Source organism: Eschrichtius robustus, chromosome 1 (genome assembly GCF_028021215.1).
Source record: "Eschrichtius robustus isolate mEscRob2 chromosome 1, mEscRob2.pri, whole genome shotgun sequence".
Lineage (NCBI taxonomy): Eukaryota > Metazoa > Chordata > Mammalia > Artiodactyla > Eschrichtiidae > Eschrichtius > Eschrichtius robustus.
The window spans coordinates 81,151,932-81,178,733 of record NC_090824.1 but is presented as its reverse complement, the minus strand read 5'-3'; the positions used below and the strand labels follow the sequence as shown (position 1 = coordinate 81,178,733).

At 44.1% G+C, this 26,802-nt stretch overlaps 1 protein-coding gene across 1 annotated transcript in view; it reads left to right on the top strand.

Moving 5' to 3' along the window:
- Positions 1–26,802, top strand: part of RYR3 (ryanodine receptor 3) — a 378,467-nt gene that overhangs the window by 285,680 nt on the left and 65,985 nt on the right. Inside the window, exons 59-66 of the mRNA XM_068538049.1 lie at positions 292–359; positions 1,323–1,444; positions 5,164–5,213; positions 5,612–5,672; positions 7,562–7,800; positions 9,171–9,252; positions 17,991–18,121; positions 24,291–24,611. Of these exons, the coding sequence (XP_068394150.1) occupies positions 292–359; positions 1,323–1,444; positions 5,164–5,213; positions 5,612–5,672; positions 7,562–7,800; positions 9,171–9,252; positions 17,991–18,121; positions 24,291–24,611 (1,074 nt within the window). The remainder of the gene's footprint in view (positions 1–291; positions 360–1,322; positions 1,445–5,163; positions 5,214–5,611; positions 5,673–7,561; positions 7,801–9,170; positions 9,253–17,990; positions 18,122–24,290; positions 24,612–26,802) is intronic.

The window sequence follows — 26,802 nt, the reverse complement described above, 5'->3', positions numbered from 1 at the left end:
TCTTCTAAGTTTTCCATCGTTTTGCTTTATGCCTGTGAGCATATGACTCAACCTCTCTGAAGCTGCCTTCTTATCAATAGAGTAGAGAAAAGAGTAGTGAAAGCCTAGACAATTGCCACAAGAAATAACCAACCCTCACAATTATAAAGTACTTTGTAAAATATTAGATATTTTGTAAAATCAAATGGCCCTTTCATGACGAAAAGCTGCTCTGTTTCTTTAATGCCGTGACTCTTTTTGTTTTTGTTTTCTTTAGCTCTGGCCAACTTTGTGTCACTTTTGTCTTTGTAGAAGCCATTGTCAGCAGTGGGAAAACTGAAAAGTCTCCCCATGACCAGGAGATCAAATTCTTTGCCAAAGTAAGTGACTCTCTGCATTTAACCGGTTTACCTTCTTCTTGGGATCTGTACCATTTAGGGTACAAGTTACGCAGATCCAATAATGACTTTGATGAGGTGGACATGTGCTTCTCTGTTGTGGAAAGGTCCTGAGGCAGGTGGGTGGTCCGAGGAGGTAAGCAGCCTGCTCTGCTCCACGCCATCACCCAGGGACTCGGGTTCTTCCTCTCTCGATGCTCTCTCATCTCCTAAGATGTGGTCCCTGACAGAGGTCCAGACTCACCTGTACCACATCTGTGAGAAAGGGGGGAAGGAGAGGGAAGGGCAAGCTGTTGTTTTATTAAAGTTCTAAAGTTTAATAAAAGTTGTTTTATTAAGTGGCTAGAACTTAATCATTTCAGCCTCAGCTAGCTGCAAGGGAGGTGTATAATGCGTGCTTTGACTGGGTGACGCCATGCCCAGCTAAAACACGGGGATTTCTACTGCTAAGGGAAAGAAGGGAAGAACGAATTTGGGTGCCAGTGAGCTGTCTCAGCCACATGACCCTACTCAGAGGACTAAATACAAGTGAGACTTTGGGGTAGCCATGCTCTGAGAAGCAGAGACAGGATGGTCAAGTCCAGTAGTGCTGGGCCATGCCTCAAATATTCTGTTGGATGCCATGCCCAAGAAGCCACATCTGAGTGCAGGTGTCCTACAGGACGCCGCTGAAAATGTTGATTCAGGATGTGCATTTCTTTGGGCCCTTAGTCAGTGTCCTGCACTATCCCTTCACGTATTTCTAAGGCCTCTGGTTACAGGCATAGAAGAAAAAAAAATGTTTTGGAAACTGGGATTCACAGGGTAGAGTTTCCTAGAAATTCCAGGACCAGAGTCTTTTTGTGTTCAGAGTCTTTTTGCTCATTAAGAATGAACTTTTTCAAAGGAACCAGAGGAAGGGCTTTGGCCAGCCTCCTAGAAGTTCATCTCTGGTGGATCTTTCAGGTTCTCCTCCCACTGGTTGACCAGTACTTTACCAATCACCGCCTCTACTTCCTCTCGTCCCCTCTGAAGCCCCTTAGCAGCAGCGGGTACGCCTCTCATAAGGAGAAAGAAATGGTGGCCAGGTGAGTCTACAGAAGAGAAGGTCACAGTGCTGATGTGATTTATGTAAAACCCCAGACTCCTGGGGCTTCAGTGGTGAATCTTTTGGAGAAATGAACTGTGGCCTGATGATTGGTAGCTCAGAGGTTTTGGTTATCATCTGGTTTTGAAAGTGACTTTATTCACACTTATCTGTATATTATTTTGGCAACCAAGAGAGGTGCACTGTTTGGGGGTATCAGTAGGACTTGGGGGAAACTTATATTACTCAGGTCAGCTTCTATCCTGAAATAACATTTAGAAAAAGGAGAAGGTAATTCTGAAGCTTGGGAAAAGCAAACACACAACCTTGAGAAGAAACGGATTAATACTGTTTTCAATCTCATTCTTCTCAGGCTTTTTAAGCTTAAATTTTTTTTTTAAATTTATTTATTTATTTATGGCTGTGTTGGGTCTTCGTTTCCGTGCGAGGGCTTTCTCTAGTTGCGGCGAGCGGGGGCCACTCTTCATCGCGGTGCGCGGGCCTCTCACTATCACGGCCTCTCTTGTTGCGGAGCACAGGCTCCAGACGCGCAGGTTCAGTAGTTGTGGCTCACGGGCCCAGTTGCTCCGCGGCATGTGGGATCTTCCCAGACCAGGGCTCGAACCCGTGTCCCCTGCATTGGCAGGCAGATTCTCAACCACTGCGCCACCAGGGAAGCCCGCTTAAATTTTTTTTAAGGAATCAGATCTTACAAGTCCTGGTGTGGATGATCTGAGATTTGAAATCTAGAGTGACATGATTCAATTTAAATTCCTAACAGGAAGCAAATTTTCATCAGAAGCACCAGCTTCCCTTCTTATTCCACTAGGCGTGACACGTGGATGCCTCAGCAGAGCTGAGAACAAAGCGGGTGCTTCATGATCAGGCTACAAGTGGATACCACTATGCCTCAGGTTCTGTGTATTTGATTTACGAATGACAAGGGATGGATTAGACTTCTAAATGGCAAAGAGTTAAGGACTGCAATAAAGCCAGTCTATCGACCCTTTCCCTGGCATCCACTGATGGTGAACAATGCACTTTATATTTTATAAAGGCCCAGCCATTGAATATCACCATCTTTGGGAGGATATTCAACCTTAGGATTTAGCTAACATTTATCAAGCACAGCATGACTCAGCAGTGAGCTCAGTTTTTCATATGCACAAGTTATTGCCCACTTGTGGAAATATCATTGTGAAACGCCACAATGCTTTAAATTCCAAGAACCACCTGTGTGTTATGATCTCCATTTTGCAGATGAGGAAACTGAGGTTTTGGCAGGTTCACTCCAGTGCCTAAAGTGACCCAGGTAGTAAGTTAGGGCAAGAATGAAAGCCTAGCACTCTCTATCCAGATCGAGTGCCATTTTCTCTACACTCTAATTACTTCTTATATTAATATTTGTTAAGCAGGGAGGAATGCATGATGTCAAAATGAGATACACTTAGAATCAGTTACTGACCCAAGATTTCCTAGATATTTTCATGACACACCAGTGTTTTTTGTTAAGAAGTTAAGGAAATGAGGAGCCAAGTGAGATACTCAGATAAGCCAACAGAGGGCAGGTGTGTCTGTTCTCTTCATCTATTTTTCTTAGGGTATTAATTCATGGAAATGTAACATTTGTTCAGCCAGGCACCACTTGTCACAGCTGGAATACAAGCTGGAGCTCATTGATCAGCCTTGCAAATAGCTTTCCGATCCATCAGTGTGCCCGCTGCCCTCCCATAGAAGTGGCCGTATCGGCACTGAACATGCTCACATTTCCAGACCCCTTTTGTTCCCAGCCTTCACCCATACCCCACCTCTTCTGCATCTGATGCAATTTACCAGTGCTTTCCGGAATCTCTCCCCTGGGATCTCTTTAATTTATCGCCTTCAGATTCTGAGATGAGAGAGAGGTGCCTGGGGACTCTGCCCCCTCATAACTCTGGGTGAAGGACAGTGCTTCTGCTTGAATCGTGGGTCCCACAGGCAACAAAAAAGGGCCTTTGGAAATTTCAGACCCCGGCCTTGACATGCCTGAGAAAGCACTTCTGACAGCAAGGGGAGCCACGTTTATATTAGGATCAAACAACCCAAGGATCTGCTTTAGTTAGAAAAATGTTATTTTGTATTTATACAGAGTGGGTTCATTTTGAAGCATTTTGCCAGAAATAACTGAGTTTATCAGCCCCTAATTCTACAGACTAAAAGGGTCATGTGATTAGTCGCTGACTACAGACGAGAAAGCTAAAACGCAGAGCGGGATGAGGTGAATTCACCACGACAGCCCAGCGAGTCCTGGCAGAGCCACAGAAACTCATATTCCTCCAGGATCTCCGCCAACTCCATGAGTTTTCGTCAGATGCATAACTCTGAAAAAAAAAAAACAAACATCCGGGGAAGAGAAAAGAAGCAGCAGTTCATATTTAATTTCACACTCGCTGGCTGCCAAATTTCTGTTAACTTATTCTGAGCTCTCTTAAGCTCTAGGCCAGTGTTTCCAACTTTTTTCCACTGCAAAAACAAATGACTAACCAGGAGAGACTTTGGCTGTGGTGTCCAGTAGATAGCCCAGAAAGGGTCAGTGTATTCATTGAAAACCATTTAGAGGTGAATAAGTGTTCATCCCCACCAACACCTGGATGGATTTCTTCTCTATTTGAGCTGTCTCCTAAAGACTTTTGCCCTGTGTGGGGCAAGACGCCCATGACTTCTAAGAAGATCTTGGGAAGGACTTCAGCTAGGTCTCACCTTGGCATCCCATGGCCTGTACCAGGTGATTTTATTTTACTTCCCCTCTTTCTGTTCCACCAGGAAGGACAGCTTTCTGAAGGGATTGCTAAGTTCTTACCTAGCTGTGCCAATGTCACGTAATGTCAGCGTTCTAAGGAATCTCCTCCCAAGAACTTCAGCAATGCAGGTCAAATGATGGCCATAGTGCCCCTAGACAGGGGCTCTCAGGAGCGTGTTCAGAAACATCTACGGGCTCTTTGCTAACTGCACAAAGCCCTCTATTAGGCACTGTGGAAAGTAAAACAGTAAGACACAACTGGACTCCAAGGGGTTCCATGGTAGACAGTATGGGTGAAAGCATGGAATAGGGTCAAAAAACACAAAAGCGTGGCAGATGGGATTTCCTAGCTTCAAAGACACAGATAGGACAGCAACCCAGTCAGGCCTATAGGCTAATGGAGATGTCAGAGAAAAGCCATTTCTTGAAATGTTGCTGGTTCAGCACAGTATTGCCCATACCTGAACCTTTAACTTTCTTCCAATCCCACCATCTTGCCCACCTCCAACTAAGGCCTCACACCCTGTTCCCCAGAGTGAAGGCTACAAAAAGGGCTTGCAATCTACTGCAGTAATGGAAAACTCATGCTTCCTTCCAGAATCCTCGTTTATCCATGAATGTTATACAAATGAACCTTTCAACATATAGTACGCTCTGGCAAGAGGTGGTTTGCAACAGGTGGGTCATTGCAAAACATAGTACTTGTTGCAGAAGGATTGTTTTCTGCCTGCAAGGTACCCCTCGTGATTCTCCAACAAGACAGTGGGAACCACATGTTGTCCTAGTGTGGTCCAGAGGATTCTTTGAGGGGAACACAGTGCATCTTCCCGGGGTGCTGTACTAGGCACTTTGTTTTACTGCACAGGGGCCAAGGGGTGGGGTACAAATGAGTCTCCCTTGAATCTCTGTCCCTTTCTGACTTTCATTCTTTTCTGCTTCAGCCTGTTCTGCAAACTCGCTGCTCTTGTTCGACATAGGATTTCCCTCTTCGGTAAGAGAAGTATTGCTAAAGGCTTCACCCTCTGTAATTATCCTGAACTTGTGTTTTGCCTTCATCTGTGGCTCCTGCAGACAAGCTGAGCCTGAGGACTAAGGTGTCACCTAAATTTGCCATAGAAAGTTGGCCTGAAGTATGATAAACCCCTCTCTCCCCCTTGAACAGCTCAGATTTATGAATGAATCTTTAATGAATGCTTTAAGCCCTGCCTCTAACTTCCATCATAAAGCGATGTGTCAGGCCAGAGATAAATGCTTTGACCCCGAACGGAGGCCTGGCGCTTTGTGTGTTGGTGGTTAATAAAGCTGGGCTGTTTATGCGTATTGAGAAGATTGTGTTTAAATGCCAGGCTGAATGCTTTGGGGAGTCACAGGGGATATTTCTGATTTTAGGGAACGATGCTACTACAATGGTGAGCTGTCTTCACATCTTAGCTCAGACACTTGACACAAGGTAAGTGTGCCCAGAATTCTCCAGTAGTTTCTCAGGACTCCCTCTGTGACCCTCTCTCCTTGCTTCTTATTGTACTGAAGAGGAGATGTGTCACCGTTATGCAGGAGCTGGGGAGAAAAGGGAAGATGGGGGAAAGATGGATCCCACCATGACATTAGCACACTCTGTTTCTCAGCTCACATGATGGAGAGCCACTGTCATGGTAGATCCCGAAAGCTGAGCATTTGATCAATTCTTGTCTTCTCTTACTGAGAAGTTCGTCTTTCAGAAGATAAAATATGTAACGTGGCAAAGTACCACTTCGTATCTAATTCTCCACAAAAAAGGAAAAAGGAAGAGCTGCCTGATGGGTGGCAATGCCATAAGAATCCTGGGAGAGGGGACCCATAGCACTCTGAATTCAAAATGGCCAAGGAAGGGATGTGATTACCAGAAGATCAAAGACAAAAGATAGATTCGAGCCCATGACCTGAGGGTCTGATAGGAAAGATGGCTGAACAAGAAAGGAAGTCTTCCTTTTCTTTCACATACATACATATATGTGTATGTGTGTGTGTGTGTGTGTATATTCTGGTAGTATAAACATAAATTATTTGATGAGATAAAAAAGAGAAGCAGTGCAAATAACTGACAGGGAGTTTTCTTTAGCACACTCATTAAGCAGGGCCCTTGTCAAAGTTGAGAGGAGAACACACATCCGAAAACCCAACGCAGAAGAGAGGCACCAACCTAAAAGAGTGGCCAGATGATGAAAATCCTCTACAAACTAAGAATGTTTTTTTTAAAAAAAGTTAAGGGTAGTTAAAGGGGATTTTCAAGTGTCAGAGAGAAACAAACATGTTGTGGAGATGTTAAGACAGCACAACATTTTCAGGCCCAGACCAAAGCATCCCAGGAATGCAATTGGGACGAGGAATCTTTATTCCCAAAAGCGTGCAAAATGCCTTAAGAGAGAGTCCTCTTTCTTAAACGTACCGACCTGCATTTTTTTTTTTTTAATAGTCATTCCTGAGAAAACCTGAGGAGGATGGTTCATAAATACTTACAGCAAGCCTCACTGACTTTATTTCCTTGTTTTTATTTTTCTGATTGGCTGGATGATTATCATGAAAATGCTGTAGATAAAAAGCATCTGTCCTTATAGCAAGCCTGTCATAATCTTGTGAATAAGATGTAGAAACATGGAAAATAATAGATGACTTGTAGGCTTTGTTCCAGTTCTAAGTTTTATAAAATAGTTTTAAGGGAAAGCCCCGGGCACCCATAGCTAATCTCCATTCCCACATGTTTTTTTCAGTGGTCTGATTAAGCTATCTGTTTTAAAAGGGGCTGGCTCTTCTCCACTCCCCTTCTCCAAGCTAGGACATCCCTGAAAACTGGTAGAAATCTAAGCTTCAGTTGATTTAATTCTCTGTTCTCTCTCTCTAAGAGGTCATACATCACAGGAGAGCTAATATTTCTAACTAGTCCTTATGAAAGTTGCTGAGCCCATGTGGAGCTGCAAGAAAAGCTCCCCTCTCCCTCCTTTAAATTAGATATTTCCAGAAGAATGTAGCCAGCTGCAATATTATATAGATAGCAGGTGACCAACATCAGTTTCTTTCTAAGTCGTCCTGCCATTTCCTAAGAGTTGAGCAGTCATTCCCTCAAATCAAGCATGCCTTCCAGTTGCTGCCCACCCCCCCCACCACCCGACCTTTGGGTTTGTGGATCCCAGTTTCTTTTTGGATGCTAATAACCACTCTCTCCATTTCTCCTGACTCGGTGTCTTCCAGGTGAGTGGGCTGTCAAATGTCTGCCCAGGTTGCACTGCAAGTCACCAGTCTCAAGAAGGGGGTTGGCAAAAAGTTCAGATTATGCTTCTGGTTTTCAACATTGTTTGCTTACAGGACAGTCATGAAGTCAGGCTCAGAGCTGGTGAAGGCCGGGTTACGAGCATTCTTTGAAAATGCAGCCGAAGACTTAGAGAAGACTTCAGAAAACCTGAAGCTCGGCAAGTTTACCCATTCCAGAACGCAGATTAAAGGCGTTTCTCAGAATATTAACTACACCACGGTGGCTCTGCTCCCCATCCTGACGTCCATCTTTGAGCATGTGTCTCAGCATCAGTTCGGCGTGGATTTACTCTGTGAGTCAGCCTGCTGTCTGTCATGGATTCATGTGCATCTGGCCACAGATCAACAGCAAGTGTGTGGCTCATTCCCTTAGGCTGACCTTGAGGACAGAGTAGAGATAACTCTTCCACACTTTTTCCTTCTTAGATTTAAAAATGAAGTAACAGACTCTTGGAGGGGAAGAAATCCCCAAATTTGAGTATATAATATTTCATCTTTTCCCACTGTTTTTCAGGACCAGAGTTTTCCACCCACTGGTTTAGCTCTCAGCCATTGTGTTCTCACTTAATTTGAAAAGGTTATCTGAGAAATCCAGCAAGAGATATAGGTTGCTCCCAGACACCAATTTTCCTGTAAAGACGCTTTAATTTATTCATTGGATACCAGGAGCAAAGAGAAGCTGCTAACATTTCATTGTCTAAGCCTCCAGAAGAAGACTGTAGTTGGTTGCTTTTCTTTTAGTTTGCATTTAGTACCATGTTCAGCCCTCTTTTACTGCCACCAAGCTTCAGTTTCACACTTTAAATGGTGGCACATGATTTAATTAGTTTAACCAGTTGTCAGTAGACAAGGCTGTGTCTTCCATAGCCTTCAACAATGAAAATCACTTATTTCCATGGGGTTAGGGGGAGAGGTAGGGGGACATTCAAACTCACTATTCTGTGTCATGGACACAATGCACTTCCTTGTTGAAAAATAAAAAATTAAATTAGTTCTCTTTATGTTAAATTGGTTTCAGCCTTATTGTGAGTTCCATACATTAATAGAGGCATGTAGCCTGCCCATTAAGTTCCTAAGCGACACATGCCCTTCCCTTGGGAAACATGGCAAAATCACGATACAATTGAATTACCTTTTGAAAAACATCCATCAGAGAACTTGGAACAGGTGGACGTGAGGAATTTTGCTCTGTCTCTGCAGAGGTAGGGACATTGTACATATCTCCCTAAGAAAGGAACAAAAAGCTCATTCAAACTTCTTTGATTTCTTGCATTCTTCCTTTCAAAAGAAGGAAACAGTGCTCTGGATAAAATTTGATTACAGTGTCTCCCTCTATTGGAGGGGGAAAAAAATACCCATATGGAAGGACTCATTGGTCAAATGATTCCTTTCCCTGAGAAGCAATGTGATCTGTATCAGGAGTCCTACAAAGGAATTGGGATAGCTCAATGGAGGGTGTTTTTCTGTTGGTGTTTCCTCTCCCAGTTCAGTATCTGGCATTTGAGTAGAGAGGGGCTATGTTTGTTAAAAAGAGAGGAAGAGAGCTCTTTGGCTCTTAGGTGATGCCAACACGTGTTTTCTGTTTGCAGACCCTTCCTGTGTGCAGGAGGTGGGCCACTGGGATTGATGAACAGGAATGACAGCTCTTGTTTGGTCTTTTCAGTGGGTGACGTGCAGATTTCATGCTACCATATACTGTGCAGCCTCTACTCCCTTGGGACAGGAAAGAACATCTATGTTGAAAGGTAATTAGCGAACAAAAGAAGCTAACACATTCAGGCTGAATGTGTTTCGTAAGTGTTTAAACATTTAACAACAATAGCATCTTTTCAATCCAGCAAAAGCAAAATGCTCACTGAAATGGCTTGGCGATTTGGAGCCTAGGGTATGAAATGTTTACGGCAGTATAAGATGTGTTAACGAGGCTTCTGAGATGTATGACTTCCCTGGCAGTCGCTGGAGAATGTATGTGGCTGGAAGAGCAATATAGCCAAGCTAAATCATGTGCTGGTGGCCAAAAGGATGTCGAAGGAATGTCTCTTTTTTCACAATCACAGTTTCCAAGTAGCCTCCAGAGTTCCTGTGGTTAAAGCTTGCTGAGAAGCTCAAGGGATGTGAGGCAGTTGCTTTAGTGTTTAATGAGTTTCTGTGTGATACAGCCCGGGACCTTTACCATTCTCGGCTGTCACATTAGCTATAGTTTTAGACAAGTCCACGCTTTGGAAGCAGAAATGCTATTCAATGGTCTTGAGTCTGAACAGGCTGATTTGCTGAGGTGCTTAGGTTCCTGCTCTACTCACTACTCTGCCTGGAGCGATGGAGGCCTTTGGTGACTGCCTGCTTTTCACCATCAAATGCCGTGTGTTGTGTGGTTCTGTTTAAATCCACGGGGAAGATCAGGAAGATAAACACAGTGTTAGCCAAACCCTAGACTTAGTCTTATCCTTGGAAGACTTTCTTTCCCTTTTCTGCCTTTTCAGTCAACGATACTGAAGGAATTTGATCTGTGCTTAAAATTATTTAATGTAAACATCCCCTTGGCATCCATGCTCCATGGGCCTCCTCAGTTTATGATTTGCAAACAAACCAACGGTAAATCCCTATTTCACATTGAAACTTACATAAATTCTAATTGCAATTTCTCAATAAAGCAAAGACAAGACTTGGGCTCCTTCAAGAGCTCAAGAACTGATGACTTGAAATCATGGGCTAATAATCAAATAATGTTGAAGAAATGTCTATGTCTTCATAATTACTGCTTTTAAATAGCTTCTAGAGTTCAAGACATCGACTGGAGAACTAATGACTAATTTATTTTGATTATGATTTTAATTCCTTAGAGTTATGTAGCTTTCCTTATTGTTTTACATGAAATATAGATAAATAGTTCTATCCTTTAGTAGGAACTGGGCAGACAGAAGTCATAACCATATTTTATACCAAATCAACAAGAAAATTAATAAAATTTTTTCTGTTTAATACAGAATTTCACTTAGGGAAGGTATCTTTGCTTTCATTAAGCATTTGTGAATATTTTCTCAATGTCTTTTCTTATTCTGTCAGTTTCTATATGCGTATATACATACATCTATATGTGTATGTGTTTCTTTATACAATTTTTTGAAAAGCTTATGCATTATTCTCTTTTTAAAAAAGAAAAAAATTCAAAGAAAGGTCAACTCTGAAATGTCAGACCAGACCATATGACTTTTTATATTTTATTCATATACTCACAACACTGTGAATATTGGTGCCTGTGTTTTATACTCCACACAGGTAGAAAGCCAGGCTCGAAGAAGAGATCAAATATGCCCCTATTGTCTCTCCATTAGTTAATGAAGCAACTAAGGAAATAAAGATTTAAAATCCTCGAGTTGTGATGCTGCCACCATTAATGACTTTTATTTGTTTATTTTCTCTTGTATTGTGAAAGTAAGACATACTTATTCAAAAAAAATCAAACAGTACAGACATATGTAAAGTTAAAAGTCTGCTGTTTTCGTCACCCCAGACCACCCCACCTAGTAACAGTTTGGTGTATACCATTCCAGGTGTTTTCTACATGTGTACGTTTTTACACATGTTGGATCATAATATTGCTTTGCAACTTTGACTTGTTGGATGAAGCTCAAAACTGAATTTCTTTATCATACAACTCGTATTTTTAATTTATCATTTAGATAAAAGCATCATTAATTCTCTACTTTAAAAAAGATGAGCAAGTTCAGTACATTTACATTTCTAGCTACTTCCTATCCTTTCTACCTTTCCTTTTTTGCTATGTAATTCCTTATAACACGTACACGTTATTTTGGAATATTCTAGAACTAATGTTCCTTGAGTTGTTTACCTTGGTTTGAATTTAAATGATTCAGTGTGTAGCCAATCCTTTTGGACTGTGACTTTCCCATTCCAAAACTCTTATTTTGATTCATCTCTTGGTTGGCCAGATTCGTCATATGTAGTTGCTTCTGTAAGAGCCCTACTCTTTGAGTCTTTGCATATTTTGGACTATCATCCTTTGACTTTATATGTGAACAGTTTCCGTGGTATAAAATCCTTGGGTCATAATTCTCCTTCCTCGGAAGTGTATATATAGCCTTTGCTTCTTTGTGCTCTGACAGTGTGTGTTCCTTGGATCCGGTGATTTGTTCCCCATACACGCGACTTTGCCGTGGGAGGGGAGAAGCTGCTGCTCACTGGGTTCTTTCTTTGGTCCTGAAGCTCATTCACTTCACTACTACCGTGTCCCAGGGTTGTCCTTTCTGTATCAGCCCCTGCACTTCTTCTCAGAACTTAATACGCCCCCCCTCCGTCTTTAGGTCCTCGTTTATTTAACGAGTCTTTCGTTTTATTATATTGTTGTCGGGTTTTTTGTCTTAGCTGTTGTTCAGAGAGCGAAATTACGTGTATTTATTGGCTTTTTCTTTAACCTCCCACATCTCTCATTTTCTCTTCAGTAACTTTTAGCTAATTGTTCTTTTCTGAAACTATCTCCGTGTTAATACTTCTTCTTATATTCTGTGAGGGTAGAGAGAAGTTTTCTGGTTTTTTCCTGGATAACCCTTCCTCTGAACTCTGTTTCTCATCTATTTCTTGGTCCTTAGGTACGTTTCTAGTTCTCAAGAAGGGAAAGGAGTACGTGTGCATGTACGATGCATGTATGCGTGTGCGTGTATGTGTGTTCAGTGGAGGAGAGTGGACAGGGCTGAAATATCAGGCAGCTTCAGAACCTAGAAGCTGACTGAGAACTAACTCTTTCTCACTGTATCAGCAGTGCCTTTAGCCCTAGGAGTCATCCACCCTTATCCTTTGGTGTCCTTCCTCAACCAAAGTAAACAGCTGATGCAGATAAGAGGTTGGTGAAATTCTTGGTGCATCCTATAGAATAGGCCTTTTGCTTAGTGATTTAATATATGTTTCTTCTCTGCTTTAGAGGAGTTGAGGCAGCAGCTACAAAACAGGTTACTTCTCACTCTTTCACTCTACCTCACCTCCACTGGTTCTCCAGGCCAGGCGTCCAGGTCAATAGTTATGGCAGATGGCATGCACACTCCTTCCTACTCTGGTCCTGCCTGCCACTCTGCAGGATGGAACCTGGGTCCCACACACGTCCAGCAGGTCTCCCAGGGCCTGCTCACACCCTTAATCCTCATTGTTTCAAGCAAAACTCATTTCCTGGGCTCCTCAAAATCCCCATATTTACTTCCAATGATCTCTACACTCTGCTCTAGGTCTTGAAAGAATGTTTCAGTTTCAGCATCTTCACTTGATTTGGTCCATACTTTGCAGTGTGAAATTATCACACATTTTCTAATTTTAGCATAGATCTAAATTTCTTCCCAAATTTTCCCCCAGCTCTTGTGGGTTTTAGGGAGGAAAGTATTGGCTTGGCCAAAAAGTTTGTTCCGGTTTTTCTGTAAGATGTTACGGAAAAACCCAAATGAACTTTTTGACCAACCCAATATAACGAAACCCACCATTTCTCTACCACCTTTTACTGAAGTTTCTTTGGCTAATGAATGTCTGTAGGGTTGCAAAGGAACCACTCAATATAGCTTGAGTACATTGTGGATAGAAAAGATCCAGACACCTCAGTGATAGGGTTGAGTGTGAGAAGGAAAAAGTCATTGAAACAGAGTAGAGACCTCTTTTGGGGATATTTTCTAATTGAGGCAATACTGAGATGGCCACTGACAAGTTAAGTTTTCAGATACAAAATTTCAGGGTAGGGTAAAGGCTTTAGTGTATTTAAACATGGAGAATACTTAACATTCTTTAATCTGGATATACTTTGATTAATTGGTAGAGCATTTGATGGGGGGTGCATCAAGAAAACTAAGTTTTGTAATTAACTGCATTAAGCATTGACTCTCCATTTTATTTCAAATTAAAACTTTGTTTTTGCCTTCACACTTTAGAAATGTTTATATCTTCCCTCCTGCTTTGCCCCCTTTGACCAGTTTTGTTCTGATCAAACATTGCTTTCCCTAAACCACTGAGATGACTAGTATTTCTCTCTAGAACCTTGCTGTGCCTCCACTTTCCGCCCCTGTGCTACGTGTTGCCTCCTCTCCTTAGCATCCTGTGGAATTTACATGAAGGAACTTTCAAAATTGCAAAGCACCAGATATGTGCAGGCATAATTATTATTACCATGATGACTTTGTCTCTGCCTGTGTCCCGGATGATAGGCAGTTGAGAAGCAAGGTCCGAGTCCATGGAAATAAAACTGAGAGATCAACTTAGGAGGTAACAAGAACTGAAATACAAACTGAACCAAAGTGAAAAGCAGGAAGGGAGGGATAAATTAGGAATTTGGGATTAACAGATACACACTACTGTATATAACATAGATAAACAACAAGGACCTACTGTAGAGCACAGGGAACTATATTCAATAACTTGTAATAACCTATAGTGGAAAAAAATCTGAAAAAGAATATACACACACACACACACACCCCCCAAATCACTTTGCTTCACACCTGATACATTGTAAATCAACTATACTTCAGCTAAAAAAAATAAATTGAACCGTTTTCAGTCTGTCAGCATTGACCAAGTACTGTTATATGAAAAATACTGTTCTAGGCAATAAGAACTAAGGCAGGGGGTGGGTGTGTAGGGGGAGAGTGAGTTTCTCTATCCACTGATAAACTCTTCCAGTAGATCCTTTAGTTGCCATGGAACTGTTTCTGTAGCCCTTGCTCTGCTTGGTCTACACCCACACTGCCCCCTGGGGTGGGGGGCACTAATGATCAGAGAAGCATTTTAACAGCAGGCCTTTGCCAGGCTTAGTCCCCCTTGGACCTGGAGACCAAGGTCATTCACTCTGGTATTTCACAGCCAGGAACATTAATTGGCAGACTTCTGGGCTTTACTTTTACAGAACTTCTAACAGCGAGGCCAGGAGAACTGTTGTTTCTCCCTCACAACTAATTAACATCATTGTGTGCTCCAGACTAGAAAATGCCAGTGTGGTGGGCTTGTAGAGACTCAGTTTGTCAGTAACTAATATTATGCTTGACCCTCTCCCTTGAGTCAGGGAATCAGAAGAGCACTAGAGAACTGTCTTTTGCTCCAAGGATTGCCTTTTATCAGATGAACTTCCTATAAGTCCACTGGCAGGAGATCACAACTTTTAATTTTGGTGAGAGAAAGAGAAAGGAAGGAATAATGGGTTTAGTACCAGGACAACCCAGGACCAGCTGTTTCCAAGGTTCCCCTCCCTGGGCCAACTACCCATATTCATATTACCCCTGGTAATATTCATATTACCCCTGGTCCTCCCTGATTTTCACCCAGATTTTTTTCTTACTCAAAGCTCTCTCTATGGTATTTCTTTCCGTTCGTAATTTACCTCTTTATTTCCTCTTCCTCCTCAAAAGGCAAGACTAATGAGAGGAAATGGGGTTGGTTAAAATGGCGAGACTGTTGACTGAAAATCAGCCCCTGTGTGTCCTCATGTTTGATGCGTACAGGCCCTCACTCTGCTCAGTTGTCCCTGAGGGTGTTGGCCTCTTCTCATGCCTCTCCACCACCACCGTGAGCGTAGCAAAGAAGGGAGGGGATGGGGGAAGAAGAGGTGGAGAGAAGGGGAGGTGGGAGAACAGGCCTGGCCGGGGCCTGCTCAGAGGTGAAGCAGCTTTGCAAAGCTTCCGGGAGAGGAAGCCTGCACAGCCCCACTGCCTCCCCTGTTCCCTCCCTCCACCACTGATGCAGCCTCCAGATGGAGCCGGGCAGCACACACAGGGCCCAGGGGGGCTGCTGCTCTGTCTCCAGAGCAGACCTGGGCGAATTAACAGTCAGACCTTCCACGGAAGGACAAGGCTGTGCTGTTAGCTGAGAACGGCTTGTGCGGTTGAGGGCATTCTTGCTTGCTAGAGGCTAATTTGAAAGTTATCTTCTCAAATACTTCATGGCCAAATAAGCTGTCAGCTGGTCCCCTAAAAGCTGAGCCCAAGAAGAAGATACAAGATAAGGAATAAAACCATGTATATTAATTGTCTTTGAAAGTAATGAAAAGATCTCATTTTTCATAAGTTTGCTAACTTGGCTAAGATTGTGTGGGAATTCCAAGGGATACACAGCTTTCTACCGACTCACACACCCACCCTCTCCCTCCTTCCTCTCTCTGGTCCAGCAGACTCCTCTGGCATCTCAAGCAGAACAGTTCTGTGTACCCCCGGGCTAGCCCCCTGCAGATTCTGATTCTACCCCAGATAGTCCTGTCAAGTCAGTTTTTCAGGACCAGTTAAGATCACATTTTTTTTTTAAATAATTATATTTTATTAGATGAGCATAGTTTTACCCCATCTAAGCTACTTTTTTTTTTTTTAATTTTATAGCTACTTTATTTATTTATTTATTTATTTATTTATTTATTTATTTTTGGCTGTGCTGGTCTTCGGTTCGCGCGAGGGCTTTCTCCAGTTGCGGCAAGCGGGAGCCGCTCTTCATCGCGGTGCGGGGACCGCTCTTCATCGCGGTGCGCGGGCCTTTCACTATCGCGGCCCCTCCCGTTGCGGGGCACAGGCTCCAGACGCGCAGGCTCAGTAGTTGTGGCTCACGGGCCCAGCTGCTCCGTGGCATGTGGGATCCTCCCAGACCAGGGCTCGAACCCGTGTCCCCTGCATTAGCAGGCAGACTCCCAACCACTGCGCCACCAGGGAAGCCCAAGATCACATTTTTAATCCAGCTCAAATGTGTATCTTCCTCTGTGCTATAATGGTGTTGCAGGTTGATTTTAATCCTTATAATTAGACCATAAAGACATGTTATTTTGTCATACTGCATCAGGGTTCTATGTTTCCTTCCTGCATTCATTTCACCACCTGGAAGCCAAAGGCCAAGGTTAAGACTACCTCGCTCACCCCTCAGTAAACAGTGACTTCCCTAGCCATCCCCCTGCCTTGCCCCATAGTAAATGCTTGTTATCCCACCCAGAGACCCTGCAGCTTTGACACTCTGGCTTCTTGGTGCTGCTGGAATTGTTGGCTGTTGTCATAGTGAAGGGCAGTTAACGCGGTCTTGGGTTTGGGTTTTGGTGGGAGCTGAAGGGAACCCTGAGAACTGAATGCCTTCCTGTTTCCACAGAATTGCAGTAGTAGGTAGTTTGCTCTTGGCTCCAAGTGTGCCCTCTCTAGCTGGCGGTTTTCTCCATGACAGTTCTGTAACATCCCCCAAGATGCAGCCTGACACCCTCCGCTCCCAAGGCTTCTGCTAGAGGGCTTCATATACACAGTATCCACGCTCAGTTTGAGTTGATCAGTCACAGAGGAAGGCAAACAACCCTGTAAGCTTGAACCCTGTAAGCCCTTCCAACTCTTCATTATCGACCTACTGTCTGCATTTTCCACTAGCTATCTTTGTATCACAGTCTAACAAAGGACTCACATTATTGGTTTATTTGAAGAAATTTTTCCCCTTGTTTGGGAACTGACATCACTTGTGTAACTCACAAGGCGGGCATGTAGTCTGTCTGTGATTGAATGCCAGTGAGTGGCAGAGAAAAGATATTGATGGGTGGAAACCAGATGGCTCTGGTCTCCCACTCATCAGAAAGCAACAGATGTCAGCCCCCATATGGGGCCCTTCTAGCCAGTACTGTCACCGTGTCATCTCACTAGCAGAAAGGACCTGCGGGGTTAGAAAGTACAACTCCAAGGCTAAGCCCAGGTCTGCGAGGGGGAAGCACTATTTCAGTACTAGCTCTGCTTTGACCAGCTGGTGGCTGGTTCCCATCACTTATTCTTGCAGCCTTGGTTATCCTGAAAGCAGCACAACCCCTCTCAGCCGGAGAACGCTTGGCTTGGCCAAAAAGTTCGTTCGGGTTTTTGGCCAATCCAATACAAATCTGAACTAGGAATCCCAAGCATTTTGTTTTTGACTGATTGCTTGTTTCACAGAAGGACTTAAAACCCAGAGCTTAATACATGGTAGGCACACAAATGTTTGTGGGAAAAAAAGAGAAGTAATAGGTGTTAGTGCTCTTTTGTCTAAATCAAGCAATAGGTTTTAGGACCTGTTGTTTCTCTCGCAAAGCAGGTTTTTAGTTTTGTGTCTTATTGGTGCTTTTGGCCCATTATCTACTGTTCCCACTGGTGGACACAAGCTCCATTCACAGGGAACAGACACAGAGAAATTACACAGAAGATTTCAAAACGTTTTGAGAACCAGGAAGATCCGATTCAATCTGGATGCCAGCAAAACTTGCTCTCAGAGATGCTGGGAGAGAAGAACAAAGCTACATAGTGTATTATATCACCTTAGTTGCTTAAGAACTAGGTACCAGGGAGTGAGACCATTGTAAACCATTGGTTAGTGTCCAGAGAAAGGTGAGGGAGGGGGAACAGCATGCAACCTTGCTGAGCCTGGGGCCCAGGATGTCCAGGGGAGCCATCTGTGGGGAAGTGGCCCACCAATGCATGGGGCCAGCATGAGGGTGTCACCACTTCTAAATGGACTTCTTTGTTTCCAGGCAACGTCCTGCCCTTGGAGAATGCCTGGCCTCACTGGCAGCTGCCATACCAGTGGCATTCCTGGAGCCCACCCTTGACCGCTACAACCCACTCTCAGTCTTCAACACCAAAACCCCCAGGGAGAGGTCTAGTAAGTATCATCCCACAGAGGTCATCACTGATGTGCTTGAAGAAAGCAGCGGGAGGGAAGGCCACGCAGGCAGGGACGGCAGCCTGCAGCACTGTTGCTGGTTCATGTGGTCTGAGAGGGGCCGGGAGGTCAGATCTGGGACCACGTGGCATGTCTCCATCTTGCTGGAAAAGTGGGCACAGGCAAGTACTTTGTTATCGCTAGACTTTGGTTTCATCTTGTGTAAAATGAGGAGACAGTGTAGTTGATTTCTAAATCCCTTGCATCCTAAACATTCAGGTTCTCCTGTCTTCCCTGGTCTCCGTTCTCTTTCTGCACCTGGGGATGTGACTGCCCTTTACAGTTGCTCTCCAGAGTGTCAGTGGCAGGGGCACAGCTGCACTGATAACCTCGTTACACTCTTCAAGTCCACAGACAGGCCGTGTTTCCAAGGATGATGACCACGTGTTCTCCATCTTCGGGGAAAATAAAACAGAGAAAAACACAAGAAGGAACTGAAATTCTACAAGAAAGAGAATTTGACAGGAGTGTTGAGGCACTGAGTTCTAGAACAGTGGTTGGCAAACTCTGGCCACAGGCCTAATCTGGCCCGCTGCTGATTTTTGTAAATGGTGTTTTATTAGAACATGGTCACACCCACTCATTTACATGTTGTCTGCAGCTGCTTTAGCACTGTGTAGGGGAGGAAAAATAATTTTCCCTCTACCCTTCATCGTTCTTGGCTGAGAACCCCCCCTACTAAAAAAGACAGAATGACAGGAGAAAAACAAACTTTTACTTATGTACATATGTGTACATAAGGGAGCCCCACAAAGATATGAGACTCAAAAGCCAGCCCAACAATTGAGGTTTATACACCATCCTGATCGAAGGAAAGGGTTAGGAGTCTGGTGCTTCAAAGGGGGTAGCAATTCATGGGAAAGTGAGAAGAGGAAGGATTTGGTAAACAGTTTGCCCTGCCATGCGCGTGAGTCTTTCAGAAGAAAAAGTAATCTCGGGCAAGAGCTCTCTTCTGGTACAGGCACTTGTATCTAAGGTAAACTTTCTTTATAAATGCAGATTTTCCTTACAAAAGAGTAACTCTGTTTTCAGACACTCTCCTGGGTCTGCAGTTTCTTAAAAATAATCAGCTCAAAGTAATCCCTCTGCCAAAGGGGCATATTTGGGGGTGGCCCATTCTGCTCCCCTTCAACTGCAGTGACACAGATGAGTAGTGGCAGCAAAGACTGTCGGGCCTGCAATGGCTAACATATTTACTGTCTGACCCCTTTATAGGAAAAGTTTTCCCACCCCCTCTTCTAGGATAACCTAGAAGTGGAATCCAAGGCAGGTGGTAAACTGCTTCTGGAGGGTAGATGAGAGAGTCCCCATGAATGGATGAATTGTGATCCTGCTGAAGGGCAATGGATTAGAACAGAGGAGCTTCCAGTAGGAACCTTGAATGAAGCTTGGACTCCAGCTGGAAAGAACTACAATGATTTGATGCGACATGAAGCAAAAATTACCACATCGTGGGTCTGATCAATATTAAGAAAAACAGATCAAAAAAAATCATAGTAAACCATTTCTAACCAGAACCTATCCTATTCAGAACCAATATTTTCTTAAAATATCGATGCACAGTACCAACAGATGACGAGACTGTGCATCAATTCCATTTGGTTCCAGCCTCCTTTTCAAGCTATCATGGGTCCTAAGGGTTCTAGGAGAGGAAAGGTTCCTGTCACACTTTTCTCTGTCACCACTCTTCTTTCCGTCTAAGAATCCAGAGTACTAATAAGCCCTGGTGGCTTTATTCTCGCTTGCTTTCATTACTTCAGATAAAAGAAGCACGTGACCCCCAGAAAGAATGACCAGGACAATTTAGACAAGACTGTTTAAAGTTCTCTCCCTGAGCTAGAATACAGTGGAGACTAGTGTCCTCAGAGCTCGTCGAGAGAGAAGCATTGCCAAGATGCCTCCACATCCCAAAGTCTCACATGGAGTCTCTCAGTTAATTCCCCAGCCCTCTCAGCCTCATCTCACCCTTCCTCCCCTCTCATGGACTAGGAAAAATATAGTTCCAACCTTGTTTTTCTCTGCCGTCTCATGATTCCCATCTTGCAGCTAAAGTAGGAGCTGAACAACTGAGCAGGCTTTGGCAAAGTTGAGGAAGGGCTGTGACATCTGTAGGCAAAAGCAAGCTAAAATGTTGCTCTCCAACTCCAGAGGGACATGGGTCCAGGCATGACAGCGCTGGATACTTATACGTTTATTCTGCTCCAACTGTAATTCAAGAAAAAGTGTGTCTCTGTGTATCACCAACGTGTAGAGCTTGCACCTTGGGAAAGAGAGAGACCTACTCTGCTCTTGAGCTCCCAGAGGTAAGCCTGTGCGCCACAACTACTGAGCCTGCGCTCTAGAGCCCGCGAGCCACAGCTACGGAGCCCACACGCCACAGTACTGAAGCCCACCCACCTAGAGCCCGTGCTCCGCAGCAAGAGAAGCCACCGCAATGAGAAGCCCGCACACCGCAAGGAAGAGCAGCCCCCACTCGCCGCAACTAGAGAAAGACCGTGCACAGCAACGAAGACCCAACGCAGCCAAAAATAAATCAAATCAAATCTTAAAAAAAAAAAAAATGAATCAACAAAGACTGAATGCTGACCATGTGTATGGCTGTTGAAAAGTAGAGTGTACACAAATACTTATTCTGGGATGACCAGGTTTGCCTGGAGCCAGAGAATGACTGATGGCTTGACGGACTCTGAGAAGGTAGACTTCATTCATTATACAAAATAGGTGGCCTGAGGGACCAAGGAGGGAAAGGAATGTGACAGATAATGTGACGTGACAAATGATGTGAGTCTTTGGTTGAGAAATACAATATGAACTGATTTATCAAGGCTTCAGTCAATTGGGCGTCTCTATTAATTAACAGTTGGTGTTTTGCCAGCAGAGTTACTCATATTAGGAACTCTTCTCTCTTGTAATGTCCTGGAGCATTTTCTGACTCATCCAAAAGCTGGAAAAGGTTTAATACTGTTATGTGCTAGATAAAACTAGATAAAATCTTTGGTTATGTGTGGCAGTGGTCTATTAATCAGAATATTAGATTGACCAAAACATCCTACTCACCAGCCAGTTTACTTTCCGAATCCTTATTGGAAAAATCAACCAGAGAGAAAGGAGGTCCAGTTTCCATCCAAGCTGTCTGCCTGTACTACAGAGACAGTGCTCTCTGATGCTGGCTTCTTGAGGGAAGAGCTGCTTGGTGAAGAAAATACTACTTTGGAATCTAACTCAGTGGTTCCCAGTGCTTCTCAGACACTAGCATGTATTAGAATCATTCGAAAGGCTTGTTAAAGAATGCCAAGTCCTGCCCCTAGAGTCTCTAATTCAGTAAGTCTGGATTCTGAAGGTCCTAACAAGTTTCCAGGTGATGGTGCCACTGCGGGTGGGAGGATTTCGCTTTGAGAACCACTGATCTAGCAGATGGAAGGCCCGTGTGTTCCAATGGTCCCCTCTTACATTCTTGTGTCTGATTCTAATAGGACCCAGCTGAGCTCTTTTTCAGGCAGATAACTCAGCAGCATTCATTCTGCGGGTTTATTACGTGGCATTTGAAGAACAAAACACCAAGTAAATCACAAATGTTTCTTCCCCTCGAGGACCAATTACATATAAGTAACTTTTAAAGGTCATTGTAATGACTCCAGTGAAGCAACCTCAAGCAACTCTGTGTTTCTCTTAGGTAGGGAAAAAAAAAGTGTCCATGATGATGTATTGTCGATGTGACATTTAAACACACACACGCCCTGAGCCTTCTCACGTATAATTTTATAGCAAACAGTTGTAAACTTCAGTTGCATCTGTGGCAGTTGGCATTGTTCTGTGTGCAGAGCTTGAAGGTAGAATGTTTGACTGTACTGTTCGTACCTATTGATTCTGACACTGTATGTGTCAAATGATTTTGTTTGTGAGAGTCTCCCCAGACCCTCAGGTTGATGTCACCCCTGATTCTTGTTGCTCTGCAGCAAGGTACAGGCTGGACTTGTTCTCTGCAAATGGCCAGCATTGGCAGTGGATCGTGTCTAACCTGTACAATTCCCTTACGCTGTAAATCATAGGAGTTCGATGTTCTTTGGCTTTCATGCTACTAGTCTTTTTTTTTTTTTTTTTAATTTATTTATTATTTATTTTTGGCTGTGTTGGGTCTTCGTTTCTGTGCGAGGGCTTTCTCTAGTTGCGGCAAGCGGGGGCCACTCTTCATCACGATGCGCGGGCCTCTCACTATCGTGGCCTCTCCTGTTGCGGAGCACAGGCTCCAGACGCGCAGGCTCAGTAGTTGTGGCGCACGGGCCCAGTTGCTCCGCGGCATGTGGGATCTTCCCAGACCAGGGCTCGAACCCGTGTCCCCTGCATTGGCAGGCAGACTCTCAACCACTGCGCCACCAGGGAAGCCCTACTAGTCCTTTTGAATTGTCTGGATTTAAAGGACATTGGTTCACGCCTAACTTCCAAGGAAGAGAGATCTGTAGTCTTCTACCTGCCGAAAGGCCATACCGATAGCAACAGAAAATCACAGTTAGGGAAAGGGTGTTAGCACCTCACAGGGCCTGCTCCGTAGCAGGGAGGCTCTTCCAAGTCCCTCACTGTGCAGCTGCGCACCATCTCCTAGAACCACTTGTAACAGCTACAGATTCATTGTCTCCAAGGCAGCCAGGATTACTCTGGATCTCTGCTCCAGGCAGGACAATTATGACAGAAATCAAGACAGTCCCTTCAATTGGCCAATATTCCTAAAGGCCAAAGAATTTGCAGTGGCCTCTTATTCATTAACCCTTCCATTCCTATAGACTTAAAATCTAGAAAAGAGAGAGACTTCACACCAGCAGTAACCCCATGGCAGAGGGCCTGCGGGCACAACCCAATTCACTAAACGGCACATTTTATTTGAAGTTTCTGCTCTGTCCTTTGAAATTCATGAGAACTTTACACTTTACTTCTAATATCAAAAAGAATTTCCTCAAATCTTCTAGTGGATCTAATAGGCTCCACTAGTGGATCTAAAATGCACCACATTTTCCTGTTGCTTCTCTGACTCCCTAGCCCCCCGGTGTCTGATGCTTTGGCCCCACTGTGAGAAGTTTGGCCTGTGGGTGGAGTCTGCAATGAGCTGCCTCCCAGGCCCAGGCGGACCCTGGGGGCTATGACATAAATGGACGCTCTGCAGAGCTTTTGGCCTGTGCTTCTTTTCAACCATGCCCCGCCCTGCCACTCAGAGCCCTTGTTTCCGTCTCACCCATCAGGAACCTCAGGATGTTTCTTGTCTTCTCCTCCTGTCTTGGAGGGAAAGAGTGTCCTTTGCCTTAAGAAGAACAAGACAGATATCCCCTTGGCTTCTTCTGTTTGCTATTCTTGTATCTGACAACGTTTAATGTTGAACTCTCTCATCATCTCATCCTGTCTTTCCTCCATCAGTGAAGTGACCTCAGTCACTCAGTGTGAGGAAGAGATAGGGCTGACTCACTATTCCTTGCACATAAACCTTCAGAAACAAAAAGGTTTAAGTGAATGACAAGAGGTCTTGGCAAAGGTTACTTCAGGTCATCAGTAACTTCTTTTGTAAACTCAGAAATCAATGTATGTGCAAAGCTTTCTTCCCCGAAATTTCAACTGGATGGAAAGTGTTGTCTCTGGTGCAGCTGAAAGAATCTTTGATGCAAGATGTTTCTTTTTCCTTTTTGAAACAGTACAGACATCCAGGTGACCGAACCACAAATTGGCAACTCAGCACCGATGGGGATGCTTTTCTCCTCCTAGTCCTGCCTTTCCTGCAGTGCATGCACTGAGGCCAGGATGGAGAAGCAAGAGACTGACTGTATCACAGAGAAGTCTTATGAAATGTCCCTCGGCCATGTCTCTGTTATGCTCCTTTAAGATTCAGTTTAAGTGTTTTAACCTGAATATGACATCTAGAAGATAACCCAGCCTCTGGAAGCTTCAGTCTTTACAAAGGCAGCAGGAGAGCAAAAGCTCCTCTGTATCCGGAGCTTACTTGTTTGAGGCTCTGGGGTGGAAAACTATGTCTAAAGACCAAAGGAGGGGTGGACAGAGAGAGAGAAGGTTGCACTATTTGTGCTTTTGAATTACTGTCCCTTTATTCTTCCTGTACCCTCTCGGTCAGTTCTGGGGATGCCAGACACGGTGGAGGAGATGTGCCCTGACATCCCTCAGCTGGAAGGCCTGATGAAGGAAATCAACGACCTGGCCGAGTCAGGGGCCCGGTACACGGAGATGCCCCACGTCATCGAGGTGATCTTGCCCATGCTGTGCAACTACCTGTCCTACTGGTGGGAGCGGGGGCCTGAGCACCTGCCCCCCAGCACAGGGCCCTGGTGCACCAAGGTCACCTCTGAACACCTCAGTGTCATCCTGGGCAACATTCTGAAAATCATCAACAACAACCTGAGCATCGATGAGGCCTCCTGGATGAAGCGCATTGCAGGTACCACACATGCCTTTCCTCCCCGGCCCCGGCCCCAGCACCAAGACGCCTGGACTCTCTTTTCTTCGCTTAGTCTACCTTTAAGCTATTCCCCCTCCCCGCACTTCGTTATTTAACAGTGAAAAGAATTGACTTATTCCCCTGTAGAGCTTCCTGGAGCAAATGCTCCTGCCTAACTCCCCAACTAATCCAGGTCCCTCGAATCTCCAGGAAGCCCTTCTTGATAAACTCTACCCGAATCCCATGATCATTACTTATTTGCTTTTGGTACTTAAGAATTCCGTTTGCTCTTACAGTAATAATTGTCCATATTTTCTTGGTAAGTGATCCTGCGTGTTTTCCACACGTACAAAACTCACTCCCATCTGGGCTGTACTGTAAGTTTCTAGCATTTGTATTTCACGTTATGCTTCCTAAGACACTCTCTAACTTAGGTTCACAGTAGCCTCACTTGGATTTCCGTCTTGTTTTGTACTCCTCCTTGCATGCAGTAGGCTCTTAATGAATGTTGTTAGCTGATTTTCTGCTCCTGAAACAACTCCAAAAGAGGAGAGGCTTGGAAAATTAATAACCACACTTTCCACAGTCAGGAAACCATGAATATTTTAGTGTCCTCTGTCAGAGAGTCGAGAAGACAGAAGCTAAAGCAAAGTCATTGCCTTTGAGGGACCTGCAGTTTTGATGGACCATAGCTGTTTCACCCCTACAATCTCCTAACCATAAAACACAATGGTGGGATCAGTGGTAGCTATTAGCTTCCTGGACAAATGAGTAGATATTCCAAGGAAGAAAACTTCTACCCCCTTCCTGTCTCTGAAATGAACTTCAAATTATAAATACTTTGGGTACTGATGGCTCCTAGACAGTGTAGGCCTCTGGGAACATATGAGTAGATAAAGTTGGCGTTCCTTTCTTACCTATTAGCCCAAGAATATTGTTAACCCTAAGGCAATTTGTTGAGGAGCTCTAATTTCTAAATCTGGATTAAGGGAAGGAAGGTAATCGAAGGATGGACTCCCTTAGCTTCCCCAGTGGTGCCGTGGAAAGATGTCACAGCACACTGATGGGAACTGAACTTGACCTGTTATTTCACAGGTGAACCCAGATCTCATTCAGTTAGGCCACTTCATTCCTGGTGCCTAAACAAAGTCCATTTTAAATAGCAACCTCAAATCACCCATATCTGGAACAGCCATTCCGATTCCAGGTCCAAAGCAGAAATGCAGCCCGGTGAAGGCTGAAGTGTGAAATGTGAGCCATCACAGTGTTGTTTCGACCTGTTGGTTAATGCTTCTCAGCAGAGAACTGTTTTTGCCTTCTCTTTCTAAAACAGCCTTATTTATGAAAGCAAAAAGTAAGGTAAAGTGAGATTAAAAAGAAAAAGTGCTGGATTATAGGCTGTTTCCAATTGAAACGCCCTACATTAAAGAACCTTTGAAATACACAAAATACGCAATGCACTTTGTGAATGGTTCATGACTCTTGAGAATTTTATTTCACTTATCTTTAAATAATTACTCTGATTCTCATCTTTATTATGAATTAGACCAATAGGATATTCCATTTAAGAAACTCGATGAGACATGTAAGTTTTATCTTTCTCTTCAAGAAGGCTGGACTCATAGTCGCAGGTCCCACTGATTGCTTGTTTCTGCTCATTGACTTCTAGTGGCCACCCCAGTCTGCCTCTCAGTTTATTATAGATGATAGTAGTTTCTCTGCTTTTCTCAGGGCCCAGAGGAGTCCCCAGGCAGTAGGTTGGCAGTTCTCAAGTCCTGGGGGCTGAGAACTGTGGTTGGGTCCATATATTTTTAACAAGAGATTTTTCTATAAACCAGAAAGCGTAGTATTGAGTGCCTACTCTTGACTCAGCACAGTGTTGGTTATTATGAATAAAAGGTTTATAATCTAGCTAGTGAGCTAAAACCAACATGAATGTACTCTAAAATGAAACAAGATAGTCTGTTATGAAGAGCTCAGAGGTATAGCAAACGCCATATGTGAAGAGTTAAAGGGTGGCAAGGTTTCCCTATGGCCTAGAGAAGCAGAACAGGAATAGAGACCTTCTCCTGTAGCTCCACCCCCGCCTCCAGCAACTGAGGCTTCATGAGATGGAAGTGCCAAGCAGAGGATGAAGGAAGGGCAAGTGCCATCCTGAGTTGATGGCTTTTCACAGCCTCACCTTCGAGTA